The 19,001-nt window shown below is 50.0% G+C and overlaps 1 protein-coding gene across 2 annotated transcripts in view; it reads right to left on the minus strand.

Moving 5' to 3' along the window:
* Window positions 1-19,001, minus strand: part of ASIC2 (acid sensing ion channel subunit 2) — a 1,092,109-nt gene that overhangs the window by 264,244 nt on the left and 808,864 nt on the right. The window contains exon 1 of one of the 2 annotated variants that reach the window (XM_064582185.1): window positions 4,111-4,824. The exons of the other annotated variant lie outside the window; for it this stretch is intronic. Coding sequence (XP_064438255.1) covers window positions 4,111-4,824 — 714 coding nt within the window. Of the gene's footprint in view, window positions 1-4,110; window positions 4,825-19,001 lie in introns of those variants that run through there. 2 annotated transcript variants of the gene reach the window in all.

Consider the following 19,001-nt stretch of genomic DNA (forward strand, 5'->3'; position numbering starts at 1 on the left):
CCCTGAACCGTGCCTCCCCCCAGAGGGGGTCACTGCTCCTTGTTCTTGCTGCAGACCCTGATCGGCCTCTGTCAGCCCCTGTTCCCAACCCCTTGGTCCCTCTCTGGAGGCCCCAGTCCCAGATAGCTTGGCCTCACGGTTCTGTGTCCTGCCCCTTACTGGGAAGTCTGCTTCCCTCTGCCCCCAGGACAACCCCAGAGGGCCAGAGTGTGCGGAGTCCCGAGGTCCACGGCTGGGGCCAGGGAAACAACATGGGCATTCGGAAGCCCATGTTCGGAGCTGCTTTGTCTGGCAGCTAAGTGATTAACCCTTGCACAGCTGTAATAAACAGAGGAGCTGCAAATAAACACACCCTGAATGGATCTGGAGAATAAAACCCAACAGACACACACACACACCTCTTCACAATACTCCTCTCTCCCCTGCCATGTTTATTTCCAGACGCGAGACTAGCTAGGTGGAAGGAGACTTTGGGGGACAGCTGGCCCATCCCCCCAAAGGCTTCCCCTGAGACCCCATTCTTCACCTGTTGCACTGGTCTCTTAGGGCTTGAGAAACATAGGTATCTGGGAAGGCACCCTGCTCCCCACTCCCCACCTCTAATCCAAAAAGGAATAAATGCCCAGAAACTGCCTGGGCATTTCCTTATTAGAAATGCACTCCACTGGTGTTCCCTGGGGAAATTAAGCCAAGCATCTCAGTGCGGGTTTTCCAGGACAACAAGAAGTCTTGGGGGTACCTGGTGAAAGGATTCATTCCCCAGGTCCTTCCTCAACACTTATGTGTCAGCCTCTGTGCCGGGTGCTGGAGAGGTCGGGGAAATCAGACGTGACTCTGGAGGGAGGGACAGACACAGACCAGTAGGTGTGAGGATTGACACCTAAATGGGGTGGTAGAGGGGTAGAAAGGAGGAAGGCATCAGTTGCTTGGTGATGAGAGGAGGAGAGTGGGGGAGTCAGGACAGGCTCCAAAGCAGAAGAACCCCCAGGGCTGGATGCTGAAAGATGAGTAGTATCTTGAGGCAGACAGAGCAGTGTGTGTGTGGGGGGGGTGGGGTGGCCTGGGGTGGGAGGGCACTGGGAGCACTGACAGCCTCAGAGGAAGCAGACAGCAAGGCAGAGAGCCTTGGGGAGCAGTCGTCCAGCTGTTGCAAGCTGTTTGCAGAGCTTAAGTATGTGGTACCAGAGAGGGTGGGGCAAAAGGCAAGGCAGGGTGCAGGTGCCAAGCCTGAGGACAGCCTGGGATTTTAAGGGGTTTTAAGAGGTGGGATGATACGCTTTGAGTGGAACTTTGGAAAGACTACTCTAGCTGTAGTGCAGGGGATGATGTCGAGGGGAAGGAGCGCTGAGCTGGAGGCCAACGGACCAGTTAGGAGGCGAATGTCATTTAAAGGCCTACACAGTTTTAAGAGTTCCACCCTCTTTATATATATGCATATGCACATCTGTCTGTCTGTCTATCTATCTATCTATCTATCTATCTATCTATCTATCTATCTATCTATCATCTATCTATCCATCCATCCATCTACACACAACAAATATGGTGTATTTGTTACCTCCACTAGATGGAGTAGGAAACTAAAGAACAGAGAGGCTAAGCCACTTGTGCGGAGGGCACACAGTAAGTGGTAGTCTCAGGATTTGAACCATCCATGCAGCGTGAGCCTTCCTGCTCTTACCCGATACCCTAGAGTGCCACTCCACCAAAGACAACAAAGGTCTGAGTCAGGGTGGCATAGTTAGAGGAAAATACTCCTGATGGGCCCGCTCTGTATTTGATGCTCTCCTGAAAGAGCTTCTGGCTTCCACAGAGAAAGGGGTGCAGCCTTTAATTCTGAGATTCTTGGAAAAAACTACAGCAAAAATGTTAAAGGGTTGGAAAGTCCCCGGGCAGGGTCATGATAGAAAGCCACCAGGGGTCACTAGAGTCTCCAGGGACACATACTTAGAATGGAGGTATTTGGTTTGCTTGGGGCAGGGGGTGTGCCTGCAAGCTCTTCAGTTGAAGGAAGGCAGGGTACAGGCAAGCAAAAGAAGGGTGTGCCCCAGTGGGAAGGGTCCTGGTTGCTTCAACTCATGGCCACCTCTGTTGGGGAGACTGAGGTCAGGTGGCTCCTGGAGGTGCCGTATGCTTGCAGGCAGAGGTGGGTCAGGCCCCCATATCATGTGGCCAAGGTTATGACTAACTGCACCCCCTGGGGCGGCTCCGCTTGCCACTCTCCCAGCCATGCTCTGAGGAGGGAGGGGAGCTGGTAGGGGTGGTGGAGGGCAATGGTCCTACGCAGGGATCTTCTAATAGAAGAGAGGCCCCGGCTCAGAGACGGAGGCTACATGTGGCTTCTGTGTAACACATCCGATGGTTTGCAAAGCTGGATTTTCAACTTACTGGTGCTGAACTTTGGACAGCATTGTGGCGCCTCATTTTCCTCATCTGTAAAATGGGAATAAAACTCCTCCCTAACGCAGGGTTGTGGGAACGTCCAAAGTGAATACTGGCTGCTAGCATGCAATTCTGCACACTTGTAGAGCCATCGTTGGATGTGCATGATTCTTATTTGGTGGGCCATGTTGCACAACTTGAAGCTGAAGCCAGGAGTTCAGCTAGTTGAATATAATATTGAACTTCAGCCCAACTTTAGGGGCTGCTAGGTAGTGGTCAGCTAAACAATAAACAAGGCATTGCTAGGCTCATTCCTTCATCTTTGTAGAACTCAGCATTGTGTTTGACATCATGACATGTGAAGAGGGGTCATTTAGAAGCACACATTAGCAGCATCGGCTTGCTGAAGCAGACAGGGGTGCCACTAGGTAGGGATTCCTCTGAGGCAGGCTGAAAAGCCCAGAAAACAAGGGATGTTTGGGAAATGGATAAGTCAGGGCTTTTCTACATAAAGCAACGCAAAGAGAGCAAGACTGAAGCCACGGTCACCATCCTAGACAAGGATGAGCCCAATTAGCCAATCAGAGGCCTGGCCTGACAGGCATCTGTGCAAACACCTGTTGGAAAGGTAGCATCTCTTTACCACCACAGGAAAAGCTTTGTCAGATATAAGACTGTCAGGAGCGAGGTAAAAGGGTTGCTAAAATCATCATCAGAGCACGACAAATAAACACACAGCCCACCTTCCCCGCACTAGTGGAAAACCCAAACCCACCTCAGGGGCGTTTACACACGAATGACTGGACAGGCTGGTGCAACGCTGGGGCTTGGCACCAGAACTCCTCCAAGGCAGACTGCACGAAGCAGATACCTTCTGTCTGACAGCTGCATTATCCAGACCCACGGCTTGGGGGAACCAGCACAGCAAATGGTTTACAAACACCCCCATCCCCCCACCAGGGCACAGCTTCTCCTGGCCCCTGCTGTTCGCATCAGTATCTCTCCGAGGCTGCTTTCCCCACTGCAGGGGGCTGGCTCCTCTAGCCCAGGACCCACACTCACCTCGTGCGGTCAAGGACCCCACAGATGCCCACCACTGCTTAATTCCCCTGGATGCTTAAGACAGAGCTTTTAAAAGGCAGCAGAAGGGGCTGCCGAGTTCCCCACCTAACCAGCTACAGTTTCAGTGTTGGTTCATATTCTGGGCGTTTCCTCCAAAGTCCCCCTAGATTCCAAGTGTTTTGGAACTCAGGCATAAGCTGCTTAGAGCAGTGCGATTCTGCTGATGGTCCCTTTTTGAAGAACTTCCTGTGGGTTTTCCCAAAGACAACAACCCCCCAAGTAAGAGGTGCTTCTCTCTTGTCCCATCCCTTCACCACAGACACAGGGCAGTCCTGTGGACCAGGGGGTGAGGTCCGGGACAAAGAGGGCTAACATTCACAGAGGGGACCATGAAGAGCAGAGCCGAGGGTCTGGGGGCTGACACTGGAAGGGGAGAGGCCGGGACAGGTGAGCAAGATCACTCCTCCTATAGTTGTGGCCAACTTCCCACGACCTGGAGGACAAGGCTCAGGGGACCTAAGAGTGGGGTCCGCCTTGGCATCCTGGAATGATGTCACCTCACCAGCAAGCGGCCTGGTGTCCTACCCTGGGGGGCAGGGAGGGCCTACTGACTCCGGAGCGTGCGGGGGGAGCGCAGGGAGCGGGTTCGCGCAGAGGGCAACTCACGGAGGAGAAGTTGTGCGGGCCGCAGAGCTCGCCGCGGTACTTGCAGGAGAGCAGCATGTCCTCGAGCTGGTGGCCCAGGCGGTCCATGAAGGCGGCGCTGATGCCCTCGAAGTGGCGCGGCGGCAGGAAGAGGCGGAAGTCGGCCAGCTTGCGGAACCACTGGCGGCGCGGCTCGTCGCCCCGCAGGAGCTCGCTGACCAGCGGGCGTGCGGTGCGGTTGGGCAGCAGTAGCCCAAGCCAGTGGCCGGCGTAGTAGAGGTCCCCCTTGGAGAGGCGCGGGAAGCGCAGAGGGTTGTTGTTGCACACGGTGACAGCGGGGAAGGGCAGCTGGCGACTCCACTCGCGGTGCACGCGCGTGTGCGACGGGAAGCTGAGCCAGTAGAGCAGGCGGTTCGAGGACCAGGACAGCAGCAAGCCGAGGGACGTGCAGAAGGCCAGCACCCACAGCGCCCGCCGCTGGAAGGAGCCCCCCGCCGCCGTGCGCCCGGCGCACATGTGCCGCAGCCCGTGCAGTTTAGCGCGGCTCAGCGACGGCCGCCCCCTACGGGCGCCCCCTAGCCCCTGCAGCGCCCGCTCGCGCTCGCCGCCCCTGTCGGCCCGGGGCTGCCCCGCCGCCGCTACCGCCGCGTGCGCCGGCTCCTCGCGGGCCATGCGGAAGCGTCCCGGGCCGGTGAGCGCGGCCGCGGGCAGCCGGGCTCCGCCGCTCCGGCTCATTCATTCAGCCCGCGGCTGGCGGCAGCGGCGGCGGCCCCGGCCGGGCGGAGCCGCCATGGGAGTCCGCAGCAGCAGTGGAAGCAGCAGCAGCGGCCGCCGCGCGCCCGCGCCAGGGAAGCGTGCGCCGGAAAGGAGCTCCGGTGGCGCGGCATGCCCGCCCGGCGCCGCCGCCGCCGCCTCCGCGGGCGCTCGCCCGGGACTGAGAGCTGCTTCGGCCCCGCCGCCCCTGGCCCTGGCCTCTCCCAAGCGCCTCCCGGGCTCTCCGGGCCCCTAGTCTTCCTGCAGAGTGCCTGGCCCGGCCGCTACCTCTAGAGGGGCCCCACCGGGCGCCGCCTCTCCCGTTCCCAGGCGCTGCGCCCGCCTCCCTTCGTCTTGGACCTCGGGGGACCCTGCGCCGAGTCCCCCGGCTCCGCCTAACCCCAGCTTTTACGCTGGTCCGAGGAGAGCAGCCACTCGGCCACCATGCCTGATGTGGACATCCCCAAGGGCCCCGCCAGACCAGCCCGTAGCCCAGCGATGCTGGGACCCGGGAGGGAAGGCGCCAGGGAACGAGCGCCCCCAGAGGCGCACCGCAGCTCGGGCGCCGCGGGTGGGGTGGGTGTGTACCGGGGCGAGGGGTCGCTCAGCCAGCTGCTGCGCTCTTCCCCTTCCCTGCGAGATCCGTTCACTGCTCGTTGGGCTGCGCTCGGCCGAGACCCTCCAAGGCTCCCCTAAGTCCCGCGCCCGAGCCCTGCGTGCGACGCGCCCGCTCTCGCCCGGGGCTGGGGGCTTCTCGGGGCGTCCTGCGGGAGGCTGCTTGCTGCTGGGCCCCTTCCGGGCTGCTGGCCAGAGCAAAGTGTCGCTTCTCCCCTCGACTCTCCGGGGTGTCTCGAGTCTCCAGAAAAGCCCGGCCTCGCTGTCCCCCTGACTGTTCTTCTCCCTGCCCCGGCGGCGCCAGGAGCTGGGGTCTGCGGAGCCCCGGCTGCACCTCTCGGCGGGGTGATCCGGACTCGCTGCTCCGTGCGTCCTTCTCTCAAGACTCCAAGCCCGCGGCGGCGGCGGCGGCGGCGGCGGCGGCGGCGGCGGCGGCGGCGGCACCGCCGCTCCTCTCCCGGTTGCCCGGCCCTCCTCGGGCCCCGGGCGAACTTGGGCAGCGGCCGCGCGACGCTGGCGCGGCTGGGCTTCGAGTACCTGCTCCTCAGCTCGCTGGCCCCAGGGCCCTAGGCCGGGCGGGGCGGCGGCGGCGAGAGCGCTGTGCGCTCCTGAAGACGCGGTGCTGACGCGCCCGGCTCCTCCTCGTTGCATTTTAATTCCTGGCCACTGTGGCCGCTGCACACCGAGCGGGAAGCGTCTTGCTGGAGTCCGCCGCCGGGTGGGGGAGGCACTACACAGATGTGCCCGGGTGTGCGGGCTTGTGCGAGAGATGTGGGGTAGAACCGTTGCGGGGCCATGTGTAGTAAGTGTGAGAACACTTCAGACTGGGAGACGGGCTGTACAGAGAGTGAGCCGCTGTGTAGTGTGGGCATGTGAACAAGTGTGTGTGGGGGGGGGGGGGGTGTCACGCGCTGAGTGTGGGTAGGTTGTGCGTATGTATGTGTGAACGGGTATTTCTGTGTATCTCGTGCATGTGAGCTTATTTGCAGATGCTGTACTGTGGCTACCTGAGTGGGTGTGATGTGTGTGGGAAAGGGTGCCTGAGATGGTGTGTGTGTTCTGTGTGCGTGCGTATGTGTGCACTTGGTGGTGGGTCTGAATGGGCGTGTTGGTGTGGAGTTGCATAGCAGGGTTCCTGGATGTGGTGTGTGGTTGGTGTGTTTTGTGTGTGGGTCTGGGTCTGTGGTGTGTAGTATGTGTTGAGGTGCGGGGTGGGGTGACTGGGCCTCTGGCCAGGTGGGCTCTGCCTCTTTTTTTTTTTTTTTTTAAGATTTTATTTATTTATTTGAGAGAGAGAGAGTGAGAGAGAGAGCCCAAGAGGGGGTAGGGTCAGAGGGAGAAGCAGACTCCCTGCTGAGCAGGGAGCCGGACATGGGACTCTATCCCAGGACTCCAGGATCATGACCTGAGCCGAAGGCATACGCTTAACCAACTGAGCCACCCAGGCACCCTGGGCTCTGCCTCTTAGGAGCTTCCCAGGTGTGCCCCCAGCACTGGGCTGGAAGGGTCTGCTGCTGAGCCCTGGAGCGGTCAGCCGGCACAGCTCTCCCAGGAAGGCAGGAGAGGGGGGTGTGACTTCCTAGGACAGGAGGCTCCATCTCTGCCATTCTCACACCTGGGATCCTACAGTGTGAGGGCTGATGATGTCGCCATTCCCTCCTGGGCAGGTTCAGGGGCTCCCACTAACCTGCGGGCACTTTGGGGCATTTTTCTTTAGCCTTTGTAATATTCCACTTCGGTGCGTTTGGGAGGTTGGATGAAGCACATGGTATTCTGCTAGCTCCATTTCACAGGTGAGACTAGGGAGGCCAAGTACAGGGCCAAGGTCATACAGCCTGCAAGTGGCAGATTGCGATCCTGCACCCAGGTCCTCAAAGCCCTGGCTCTTTCTACTGCAACCCATGGCCTTACAGTTTGCACTCTCTGGGCCAGGCGCCTTGAGGGCAGGGCTGGAATCCTGCTCCCGCAGCTGCCTGGCTACATGTGGTGCACAGCGGGTCTCCACCCAGGCCTCAGATTGACCCCCTGAGGCCTCAGTGGGAGAGGTGACACTTCATTCAGCCCCATCACTCCATGGGATAAAGGAGTTTTCCAGACATTTTCCAGAGAGTGAATTTTGATGGGGGTTGTGGGGTGGGGTAGAGATGGTGTGAAAGGATCCCAAAGGGGGGGGCGCTCAGTGAAGTAGGGGGGATTTTGGGGGCTGGGCCTGGAGAGGAATTTCACCTACTTTGTGATGACTATTAGCAGTGCTGCACAGATCTGTTTGAGTGAGCCTCGAGTATCTGAGTGGTGCTGTCTGGGCTTTCCCTCCTCTCTGACCTGGAGGGCATCCTGTCAGCAGGCAGCTCCCTGCATCTGGTCTCTGGAGAAGAGGACGTCTGAGCCCCACTCTTCTTCACTCACCCCTGCACACACACACTACACACACACACACACACCTGGACACCTTTCTCATTCACCAGCAGAAAAAGCTAGTGAAGTGGGTTTTTCTATTTTGGATTCGGTTCCTTGGAGCTGTCTGTTGCTGGCTTTGTGGGGAAGGCTCTGAATCTGCCAGTTTTGTGAGGCTTCTACCAGAGGCTCACACACTGGTGCTTCCAGCCTGGTCCTAGTGGTCCTGTGGGTTGCCCGTTAACGTGGGGGGACCTTGTGAGCTCAGTGCAATTGTTAAAGAAGCGGCCAGGACAAGCACATAACATCTTCCAGAGTCCTAACTCTGGGCTGGCACGGAGCTCTGTCTAAACCTTTAGGATGTTCTATGTTTCTGCTGTGTTCAGCGGCTGGGGGCCGTTTCTTTCCTGGCAGTTTCCCTCTTTAAATGTACACCTGCTGCTGTTGGTTGCCTGTCTTCTGTGCCTTGGGTTTTCCTGTTAATTCTCCAGATGGGTTGTTTTTCCAGAGAGAGGAGGGGTATCCTGCAGAGGCTCCCGGGGTCTTGGCACAGAAATCCCGAGGTAGACACAGGGGGATGGCTAGTGACCCTACGCAAGGATCGATGGTTCTCTCTGTGGCGCACATATGTAGTGAGTTCCCCACGGACCAATACTTTCTCTACCCTCCTGGACCAATACTTTCACCACCTCAGCAAAGTCTACTCTTTCTTCAAGCCCTAGCTTAAGCATCACCTCCCAGGAAACTGGACCCGTCATGGCCCTTGCAGTAGTACCTTGTTACTGTGTGTGTCCAGGCTTTCCTTCTGGACATGAACCCTTTGAGGACAGGGACTACACCTCATTCATGTTTGTGTCCCTACCTCTTAGCACAGTGTCTGGCACATTGACGAAACACACTGAGACAGGGGGAAGGGAAAGGAACTAGGATTTCTTGAAAATTTCTGTATGCCAGGCATTGAACTGGGCATGCGAACATATTTAGTCCCTCACTCCAACCCTGCAAGGGAGGAATTTTTGGTCCTTTTTTTACATTTGTGAACCAAGGGCTCAGAGAGCAAGAATTGAACTCAGCTCTAACTCATTCCAAAGTCCAAGATTTTCCCTTTCCACCATGCTTCTTGCAAAAGTATAATGATAAATAATAATAAACATACAATAAAATAAATACAGAACTTCCTAAGCGCTAGGGCCTGTTTGAAGTTACTTACACTAAAAACAAGTGTTCTAAGTGCTCACTGCTCAAAATAATTGCATGAGGTAAATACTATTATTTTTGGTACTTCACAGAAGAGGAATCCTAACCACAGAGAGGTTGAGCTACTCACCCTAAGCCACACAGCCCCTGAATCCAGGCAGTCTGACTCCAGCCCCCGTGCTCTCAAACACTACCCCTTACCATGTGAATTTGCTTTCCTGTCCTGGAAGCCTCACTTGGCCAGAAAAACAGATTTGCGAGGCAATGCATGAGCTGACCCACATAACCTCCCCACCAAGAAATTAGAATTTAGCATTGTGATTTCCCAATTTCAAGAAAATCGCTCTTTTCTTGTTTATCTCTAAAACATCTGTTGCTCCACATCTGGCATCTTGGCCTTTCCTTCTGTGTGATGTTTGCATGTGGTGACAGCAAGGCCCACTTCCCGGCCGGCCAGCCCACCTTCTGGTATGTGACTACCCCCACTAATTATAAACTCTTTCTCACATCAAACAAGTTTATTGTGAGGGGGAGGTCAATTTAAGCAGATGTGATTTTTCTGTTTTTATAATCCAATTTTTGGAGCTGACACTTGCTGGCTTGATCAGGCTTCTTGGGGGCCCCCAAATGTTCCTTTTTACCCTTAATCCCTGCTACTCAGGGGCCTGGCATTGGAAAGTGTTTGAGAGGTCACCCAGCCCTGCTCCCTACCTGCTACAGGAATCCCTCCTACACACGCCTTCAGGAACAGTCCACCGGTAACCAGTTCTATTCTGGAACATCTGGAAGTGTTTGAAGCTTCTTCCTTTCATCGGCTTGGAATCTGTCATTTTGTTCATTTCTCCCATTTCCCCTATTTATCTCTGGAGACCCACACAACTAAGTTTGATCTTTCTTGCACATGTGAACCCTTCAAAATACTTTACAGAAGCAGAGTACATCAATGCTGAAAGGGGTTCCAGCAGTCGGCCTTCCTAGTAAATTCTTCAAGGTAAGTCTTTTCTTCTCAGGCGAAATGTCACCAGTTCCTACAATGGTTTCTCCCATACTTGCTGCCCTTGAAGTGGGATCTTGGAGGTCAACATCCTTAAAATGTGTCCACTGAGCCCTGCAGAGCCCTTTACTCTGGACTTGGTCCTTCCAGGCCCTAGTCTTCCTTCTGATGGCTGTGGGTTCTTATTTGCCCTCTTACCACTGAGAGGTACTGGACATGGTGGGTGGGGAGAGGGGACTGTAACAATAGGTTCTTGGTGGCCCTGCTTAGAATGCCAAGTGTGCTTTCTTTTAGGACTCCGCTGCTCATGGTAATGAGTCAATATGACCTTTAGCACTAGAGTTCACAGATCTTATGGGGCAGGTGGGCTTTTGTAGGTCTGCCTGTGCACCCAAATCTGTTTTTCTCTTTCTTTTTCCATCTCTGTACTGACCTTGGCTCTCTGTCACTCTGCCTCCCTCTCCTTACCCCTTCTTTTTTTCTCCTTTTTTTTTCTTTCCCCTTTCTATTCTCTGGACCTCTGCCTGAAACCTACTGGTCCTATCTGATACCTCCTTAGTTTGTGCTACTGGTGGCCTCTATGGTGGCCGTCATAGACGTGGCTGCAGTGTCACAGGACCTGAGCAAATGTCCAGTGGTCATGATAGGGATTCCTGCACTGGTGAAAAGAGCAAGGAGGACTTACTTCTTCACCAGGGTCTTAGCCCATTGCCCAATCACTTTTCCCTCCCACCCCTCCCACCCTCCACCATGGGGCTGTCATTGGAGTGGCTGGTCCATATTACCTTCCCATGCTTCAGCATGTCCACTGCTTTTCCCACTCAGTGCACAGCCTTCTTGTCTTACACTTGACTTCTAGTTCTCTCTTTTTCTGGGCTTTTTCTTAGACTCACCAGATTATTTATCTATCTATCTATCTATCATCTATCATCTATCTATCTATCTATCTATCTATCTATCTATCTATCTATCATCTATCTATCTATCTATCTATCTATCTATCTATCTATCTATCTGTCTATCTATCATCTATCATCTATCTATCATTTCTATCTATCTGTCTTGCCGTTTTGGCCATCTAGAATTCAAACTCTCAGCTGCCCATCCTTCACCAGCACTAAATTTCAGGGGGCAAGAGGGCCCACAACCACCAGAGAAAGATCAGGGGCTGGAAGGACAGGTCCAGAGTAGAGGGCCGATAGGCTCATGCTCTGCAGGGCTGGAGGGAGCTCTGCTGAAGCTCAGTGCTCCACACTGAATCACAAATCCTGAGAGCTGGGAGCTGGATATTGAATCTAATTTAACCCCTTCGCTCTCAGGGGAGGAAGCTGAGGTCCAGAGAGGGGAGAGGCTTGCTATAAATCATACAGATTGGTACTGAAAAATGCAGAACCAGAATCCAAATTCCAACTTCCAGTTCACTCTTTGCTCACCCTAGGAAATAACTTTTTAAAAATCCCTTTTGAAATCAGTAATGTACTCACATGGTTCTAAAAGGACAAAAGAATAGAGTCTAGATGGACTCTGAAAAACAAACTGAGGGTTCTAGAGGAGAGGCGGGTGGGAGAATGGGTTGGCCTGGTGATGGGTATTAAAGAGGGCACATTCTGCATGGAGCACTGGGTGTTATGCACAAACAATGAATCATGGAACACTACATCTAAAACTAATGATGTAATGTATGGTGATTAACATAACAATAAAAAATTTTAAAAAAAGAATAGAGTCTAGTATAAAGTCCCTCTACCACTTCCCCTCCCTCAGCCACTTATTTTTCCTCCCTGGAGGCAACTAAGGCCATCCATTTGTTGTATAATCTATTAGAGGTACTTTGTGAATATACATATGTGCGTTTAGCCTCCATATGTCCCCTTTTCTTACACAAATGGTTGCATTCTGTGAATACCATTTACTAGAGTAATTGTAGTCCATGTTCTTCATACCTTCCCCCCTGTATTTTCAGTTATTTTATGGTTGCCTTCCTCTGACACCTCATTCCAACTTCTGTTATTTTCTTCAACTTCTCATTTCACATCGTCCTGCTCTCCCATCCAACAAGGACAGAGGGTCCTATTGATAGGATGGTACACAGAGCTTGCCATTTTATTATCAGATTTTTCATTAACTCTTTGCTAGCTACACTGGTGGATGGAAGCTCTTGTGGAGATCATCTCAAACAGCAGGTAATGCAAAGATATTTGCATTTGCCTCTGAAGAGTATTATGAGGTGTATATTTTACTTAGACTAATTATAACACACACACACACATTGAGTGCCTTGAGCATATAGCTCTGGTTGGTTTTGGGAGGTGACCCAAACATGCACTGGGTGGCAGAGAAAACCAGTTTGGGATTCAGAATTTTCTGTGACGAATATATACAGTGGGTAAAACAAACCCACAGAGAGAACCACAGGGTGTCAGTGCCTCATGATCTTAATGACCATGTAGCTAAACTTAGGAGAAGAAATTGATGTACAGAGTTCAACAGCTTGCCCCTGTTCACTGGGAAGTTGATCTGATGATGGAGATGATGATGGTGATGATGATGATGGCAGTGATGATGGTGGTGGTGTTGGTGATGATGGTAATGGTGGTGATGGTGATTATGATGGTGATGATGGTGGAGATGATGGTGGTGATGATGATGGTGGAGATGATGGTGGTGATGATGATCGTGGTGATGATGATGGTGGTGATGATGATGGTGGTGTTGGTGATGATGATAATGGTGGTGATGGTGATGCTGGTGATGATGATGATGGTGATGATGTGGTGGTGTTGGTGATGATGACAGTAGTGATGATGCTGGTGATGATGATGGTGGTGATGATGATGATGGTGATGATGTTGTGGTGGTGTTGGTGATGATGACAGTAATGATGATGATGGTGGTGATGATGATGGTGATGTCAACGGCGACGATGGTGGTGATGGTGATATTTGATAGCTGACATTGGTTTTTTTTTTTTTAATGTTTTATTTATTTATTCATGAGAGTCAGAGAGAGAGAGAGGCAGAGGCAGAGGGAGAAGCAGGCTCCCCGCCGAGCAGGGAGCCCGATGCGGGACTCGATCCCAGGACCCTAGGATCATGACCTGAGCCGAAGGCAGACACTTAACCATCTGAGCCACCCAGGCGCCCTGATAGCTGACATTGGTTGAGCACTGTGTGTGAGGCACAGTGCTCAATGAACATGTGCTAACTCACATAATTGTCACAGCAATCCTATGAGATATGTGCCACCAGTACAGCTCTTCTACATAGAGGAAACGAAGGCAAAGATTGAATAAGTAACTTGTCCAGACAGTGGCTAGACTGAAACCTAGGAATTTGGGCTCTAGAGTACAAGGTCTTAATTAAGTTGGTTGTAATTAGCTGAAAGTGATAACTGTACAGCTATTTATTAGGCACCCAGAGCATGTCAGGCACTGTCTTTGGCACTGGGAACATGATGTCTATTCACATTGGTCTCTACCTCGGCTTACAGTCTAGTGAATGATATGGGTAAAAAATAGATAATTTTAAAGGCATGATAAATGTTATGCCAGAGATGAGCACAGTGTACTGAGAGGGTCCAGAGGAGGATTTCCCCTAAATTAGTCTGGGGTTCTCACCATACACCTTCCCAGTTTTCCACTTTATTTCTCCATTTTTTTTCACATTCTCACCCCACCTCACGGAGAACACTGTGACTCTACCTCCAGGGATGAATCTTGGCGACAGGATCTGAGACCAGAGGCCATGCTAGGACAGCCCCATGTTGAGGATGCTCTGATCCATGACACTCACGATGTCCACATCCACATCCTCCTCCTGACATGGGTTTTTGTGTTTCCAGTGGCGTCTTGTTGACTTGTGACATTTACTTTCTAAGCTTAGGCCACCAAAATAATCAGTCTCCTTCCCATAGCTTCATTTACCTATCATTGGCTTATTCTGGTTTTAGGCTTGAATAACTGGGCCTTGGTTGTAACACTGGCCATAAAGTTAGCAGAGCAATGGAGCTTTGCACACTTTTCTACCCAATTTCCCCTCCCATACACATAACAAAACTCTCATTAAAATTGTTAAGCATAATAACCTTCTCCAGTAATTACCATCCACTCATATTATGAAAGGCATGCAGTTAAAATAGGATTTAATGAAATATAAAACCCCAGGTACAATTAGGCATATTACTCACAATTCCTTGACTATCTCCTTAACTGTTTTTGGCCATGACTTAATCCTACCCTGGCTCTCACCTCTCCTTCAGGGAGCACTAAGTAACCAGCTCTGAATCTGTCTTGCAGGAAGACCCTCTGCAGTGACTCAGATTTAAGGCTAGGCTGATTTGTCAAAAGCCTCCGTCCAGGCTGCTTCTTCTCCTAGCCACAGCTTTCCCCTGTCTCAGCCACTAGAGGTGTGTTTACTCACTTTCCCTTATAAATGATCTGGCCAAACCACTACCTTGGGTTTCTCTACTCCTAGTTTATCTTGCCTGTCTACCCACCAGAGGAGCAGAAAGGACATTCTTTGGCAGCCATGTGGATCTATGTGATTATCTAAACAGAGGACAGGAAGAGAACAGCAGGACAGGAAAGGTAGGATAAAGGAAGGGAAGGGGAGGGGAGGAGAGGGGAAGATGGGGGAGGAGAGGATAGGAAAATAGCACAGAGTACCTACCACATACTATTATGTACACTATGTAATGATTCTTCATGACAACTCTCCCAGGTGGGTAATATTATTTCCACTCTATGGATGGGGACATAGAAACATTTTCTTTCCAATCCCGTTCTCTCTGTTGCTGGTTTAAGCACAGCTTAAGCCACAGTAACAGCCATAATCACATAATGCAACCATTCACTGAGCCAGATATCAGGTACTGGATTAAGCCTCATTTTCCAGATGAAGAAAATGAAGCTCAGAGAGGTGAAATCACTTGCCTAGGGTCACAGAGTGCAGAGCCAGGATTCCAACCTAGGTCTGACTCTAATGTGTTGGTAATTATTAGAAAAGCAGGAAATTGGGAGTTTAGAAGGAGAAAAAACAAAGTGGGTGGCAGCACAATTCAGAATTTTGCAAAAATCTTTGGGGAGATGAAGGAAGTGAAAACAGAAGCTAGGTTCTCATTATCTGCTGTGCATCTGGAGCTATGCTCTTCCTAGCTTCTGTGATGGGCAGAGCTAAAACCATACAAGCCTAGCGATTGGAAGCACCCATGGGTATAAGTGTCAGGCTAAACTAAGTAAGTTAGAGAAGGCCACACAAAATATTTCCTCTCTCAACATCCAAATGACCTTGCATGCTGAGAGCCACCACATGGCCACAAAGTAGGAACTCACCTTTACAAACCATGGGTTTTCAGTCTATCTGCCTGTTTCCTTCCCTCTCTCCTCTCTCCCTCCTTCCCTTCCTTCCTTCCTTCCTTCCTTCGTTCCTTCGTTCCTTCCTTCCTCCCTTCCTTTCTTCCTTCCAGACCTCAGCCTTGGTTTCTCCTTTCGAATCAATATTTCCTTAGACCAACAGTGTTTAAATTTACTCACTTAATATTTCTCAGCAGCCTACAGCACTAACACACAACATTAGATTCAAAACAGTTTTCTGAAAGTTCTTGGAGTTATAAAGGCAAGTTAATAAGCTTGATGTGTAATAAAAGCCATGAAACAGTTCATACCCTTTCATCTGGCAAGCCCACATCCTAGTGGGTTCCCTAAGGAAATAACCCAAAAGCAAAGAAAAAGTACAAAGGTATTCACAGTGAGGATTTTCATGATAGAGGGAAAAAAACAAACAAAATTAAGAAAAGTTCACATGCCCAACAATAAGGAGAATGGCCAAACAAACTATGGTGATTCAATGTCATTGGAAAATGATGTCATTAAAAAAAAAGACGAGGACAAGGATGCCAATGTGTTGAGTTAGATATGAAATAGTGTTGAATAACAAGATCTGAGCACAAAGGGCATACCCACCTGATCACCTCTTGAGGGAAGCATCTCTTTGCACATGAAAAATAGAACTAGGACAGACAGGGTTGACTAACAGATAGGCTCTTTTGGTAAAGTTACATAGATTTTAGACAAACTAAACCCAAGCAAGCTTGCCAGAACCACGCTTGGAAAGAAGGCACATTGGAAGCAGAAAGTTTTCTCTTTCTATGAAGTGGTATCACTGGGTTTTGGGCACTGGAGCCCTGGACCTCTTGGTCAACTTCACCTCCCCACCCCAGCACTCACCAGTGAAAGTGAGCCACAGAGGTGACCGTGATGTGGCTGGCTACAATCATCCTGAACCCTGTCCAATCTGGCATTGTCCTCATGGCTTCTGACTCCTGGGTCCTCCTGTCTTTGCATTATCAGCCTCCTCCAGGACCTCCAACTTAGTCTCAGTCCCAGTGATGACTTAGTGATAGATGTTCTGTGACCAAATAGTGACCCCTAATAAAAACTCTCTCAGAAGCTAAACTGTCCCCAATAAAGGAGAGGTCTTTGGGTGAGGATTGCTTCTGAGGTGTTGCTTCCCTTGTGTCCTTTCTGCTTGCTGTGTCTCCATCATCTGTTCCCAGTCTCTGCTTAATAACCTTACTCTGACTTGTGATCAAACTCTTGGCTGGACAACTTGGTTTGATGTATTTGACTCTGGCTGGATCTGAACAGTATGAAGGGCTTGAGTATTTCCTCCAACTACAATCATGCTTTCATCTTTAACTATGGTTGGAATTCTGCTTGGTCTTAACACCCATAATACTCTAATTTCTAGGTTAGAGGCAGGGAGACAAGGAAGAATACATTTTTAAAATTTTTTTATTGTTATGTTAATCACCATACATTACATCATTAGTTTTTGATGTAGTGTTCCATGATTCATTGTTTGTGCACAACACTCAGTGCTCCATGCAGAACGTGCCCTCTTCAATACCCATCACCAGGCTAACCCATCCTCCCACCCCCCTCCCCTCTAGAACCCTCAGTTTGTTTTTCAGAGTCCATCATCTCTCATGGTTCGTCTACCCCTCCGATTTCCCCCCCTTCATTCTTCCCCTCCTGCTATCTTCTTTTTTTTTTTCTTAACATATATTGCATTATTTGTTTCAGAGGTACAGATCTGTGACTCAACAGTCTTGCACAATTCACAGCGCTCACCATAGCACATACCTTCCCCAGTGTCTATCACCCAGCCACCCCATCCCTCCCACTCCCCACTCCAGCAACCCTCAGTTTGTTTCCTGAGATTAAGAATTCCTCATATCAGTGAGGTCATATGATACATGTCTTTCTCTGATTGACTTATTTCGCTCAGCATAACACCCCCCAGTTCCATCCACGTCGTTGCAAATGGCAAGATCTCATTCCTTTTGATGGCTGCATAATATAAGGAAGAATATATTTGAGCAGTTTAAGCAGTCACAATGCATGTCACAAAATCCATAATAATAATAATAGCCTTAATTAATTGAGGCTAGTAATGTGGTAGGTCTGGGAACTTTGCATACATTATCTCATTTAATCCCCACAGTAATCTGAGTGAAGTACATAGATATTATTATTTCTATTTATGCCAAGGAGGAATTTGAGGCTGAGAAATAGCAAGTGAATTGCTGAAGGTCAAAATCAGGTTTTGCTGAAGTCAAATCCTGTCTTTCCCTGGCATCCCCACCCTCCTGCCATTATACTCTATAGTCTTCTAGGCACTAAAGATACTACCACGTGGTTGAAGCATGAGTGAGCTCTTGTCCCTTATGGAGCCTGCTTACTCTTACTTCATGTACAATCTTGGTAACATACTTGGGTAATGTTTTTCAGGCTCTCAGCAGAATAAAAGTAGTATATGTTATGAAAGGAAACAAGGAAGCTTGAGATTCAAGAGTAGCCTGAATGTATAGCCAAAGCCTGACAACAAAGGAGCAGACAAAAACAAACTATAAAAACAGATAAAAGGACTAAAAAAATGATGCCATTTAATGTTGGGCAAACTCCACACATCTCAAATATTCCTGAATCTTTTAGCCCAAAATAATAGTTGGAACTTAAAGTGATAGCCTTGCATCACCACGATTACATTTTGTTTTGTATAATTTGTATAAGCATATATGAAAGCCTGGCATATATTTCAGAAGGAGTTTTAGCCAAATTGGTTCCATTAAAAAGAAATTGTGGCTCTTAAAGGAGAAAATAAATCCTTAACTCTTGGAAATGTTGGCTATTCAGAAAAATGACTGATGTCTTTAGGAGAGAGAGTATGGTTAAAGGTCTTACTCTCTCATTGGCCCATTGTTTCAGCTATCACATGGAACAGAAGCTTCCTTGTTGTCATTTGCTTGATGGCCAAACAAGGATTGGCACATGGCTTACCATTCCAAATTGATTACATTGCTGCCAGTTGGGCTATGTTGTGGGTGTTTAGTTGTTCTATAAAAGGGAGTTTTGTGGTATTTAAATGTTTCTACTCTTTTCTGTTTCTTCAACTAAAAACAATGACAGACCAGTTTTTACCACATTTTTCCCCCCTGGAGGAAGAAACAATAAAGGAGAAATAGAATTCTATTTGAGAAAACAGTCCTAACGCTCATGTCTCGATCAGAAACATTTCAGGGTTTTGTTCTGTAGGACTTGGAAGTCTTGTGCAATAGGTGACAGGAATAGGAATAGCAGAATTCCAACTTACTAAGGAGTGTCAGAAATCAGAATATCTCAACAAATGCAGCTCATGTACTAGCTGTCTGAATGCAGACTTCCCTTTGGAGGGTCGTGTATGTGTATATGTGAGCATGTCTATGTTTGTTTTTCCCTTTTGCATATTCACTCATTGATTGATACAGAGAAATGTGAAATGTCTACACTGCTTTGTAAAGTATTGACAATATATCCTTTTAAATTTGGAACTGAAATTTTACTCATGAGAAGTGACATTTCAGTCATGAATTCTAAGTCCCTTTTTAATCTAGAAATCTTGGAATTATCCTCAACTAAGCC

Source organism: Mirounga angustirostris, unplaced genomic scaffold (assembly GCF_029215605.1).
Source record: "Mirounga angustirostris isolate CCGP_5_RB_7025 unplaced genomic scaffold, mMirAng1.0.hap1 SCAF_17, whole genome shotgun sequence".
NCBI classification, from domain to species: domain Eukaryota; kingdom Metazoa; phylum Chordata; class Mammalia; order Carnivora; family Phocidae; genus Mirounga; species Mirounga angustirostris.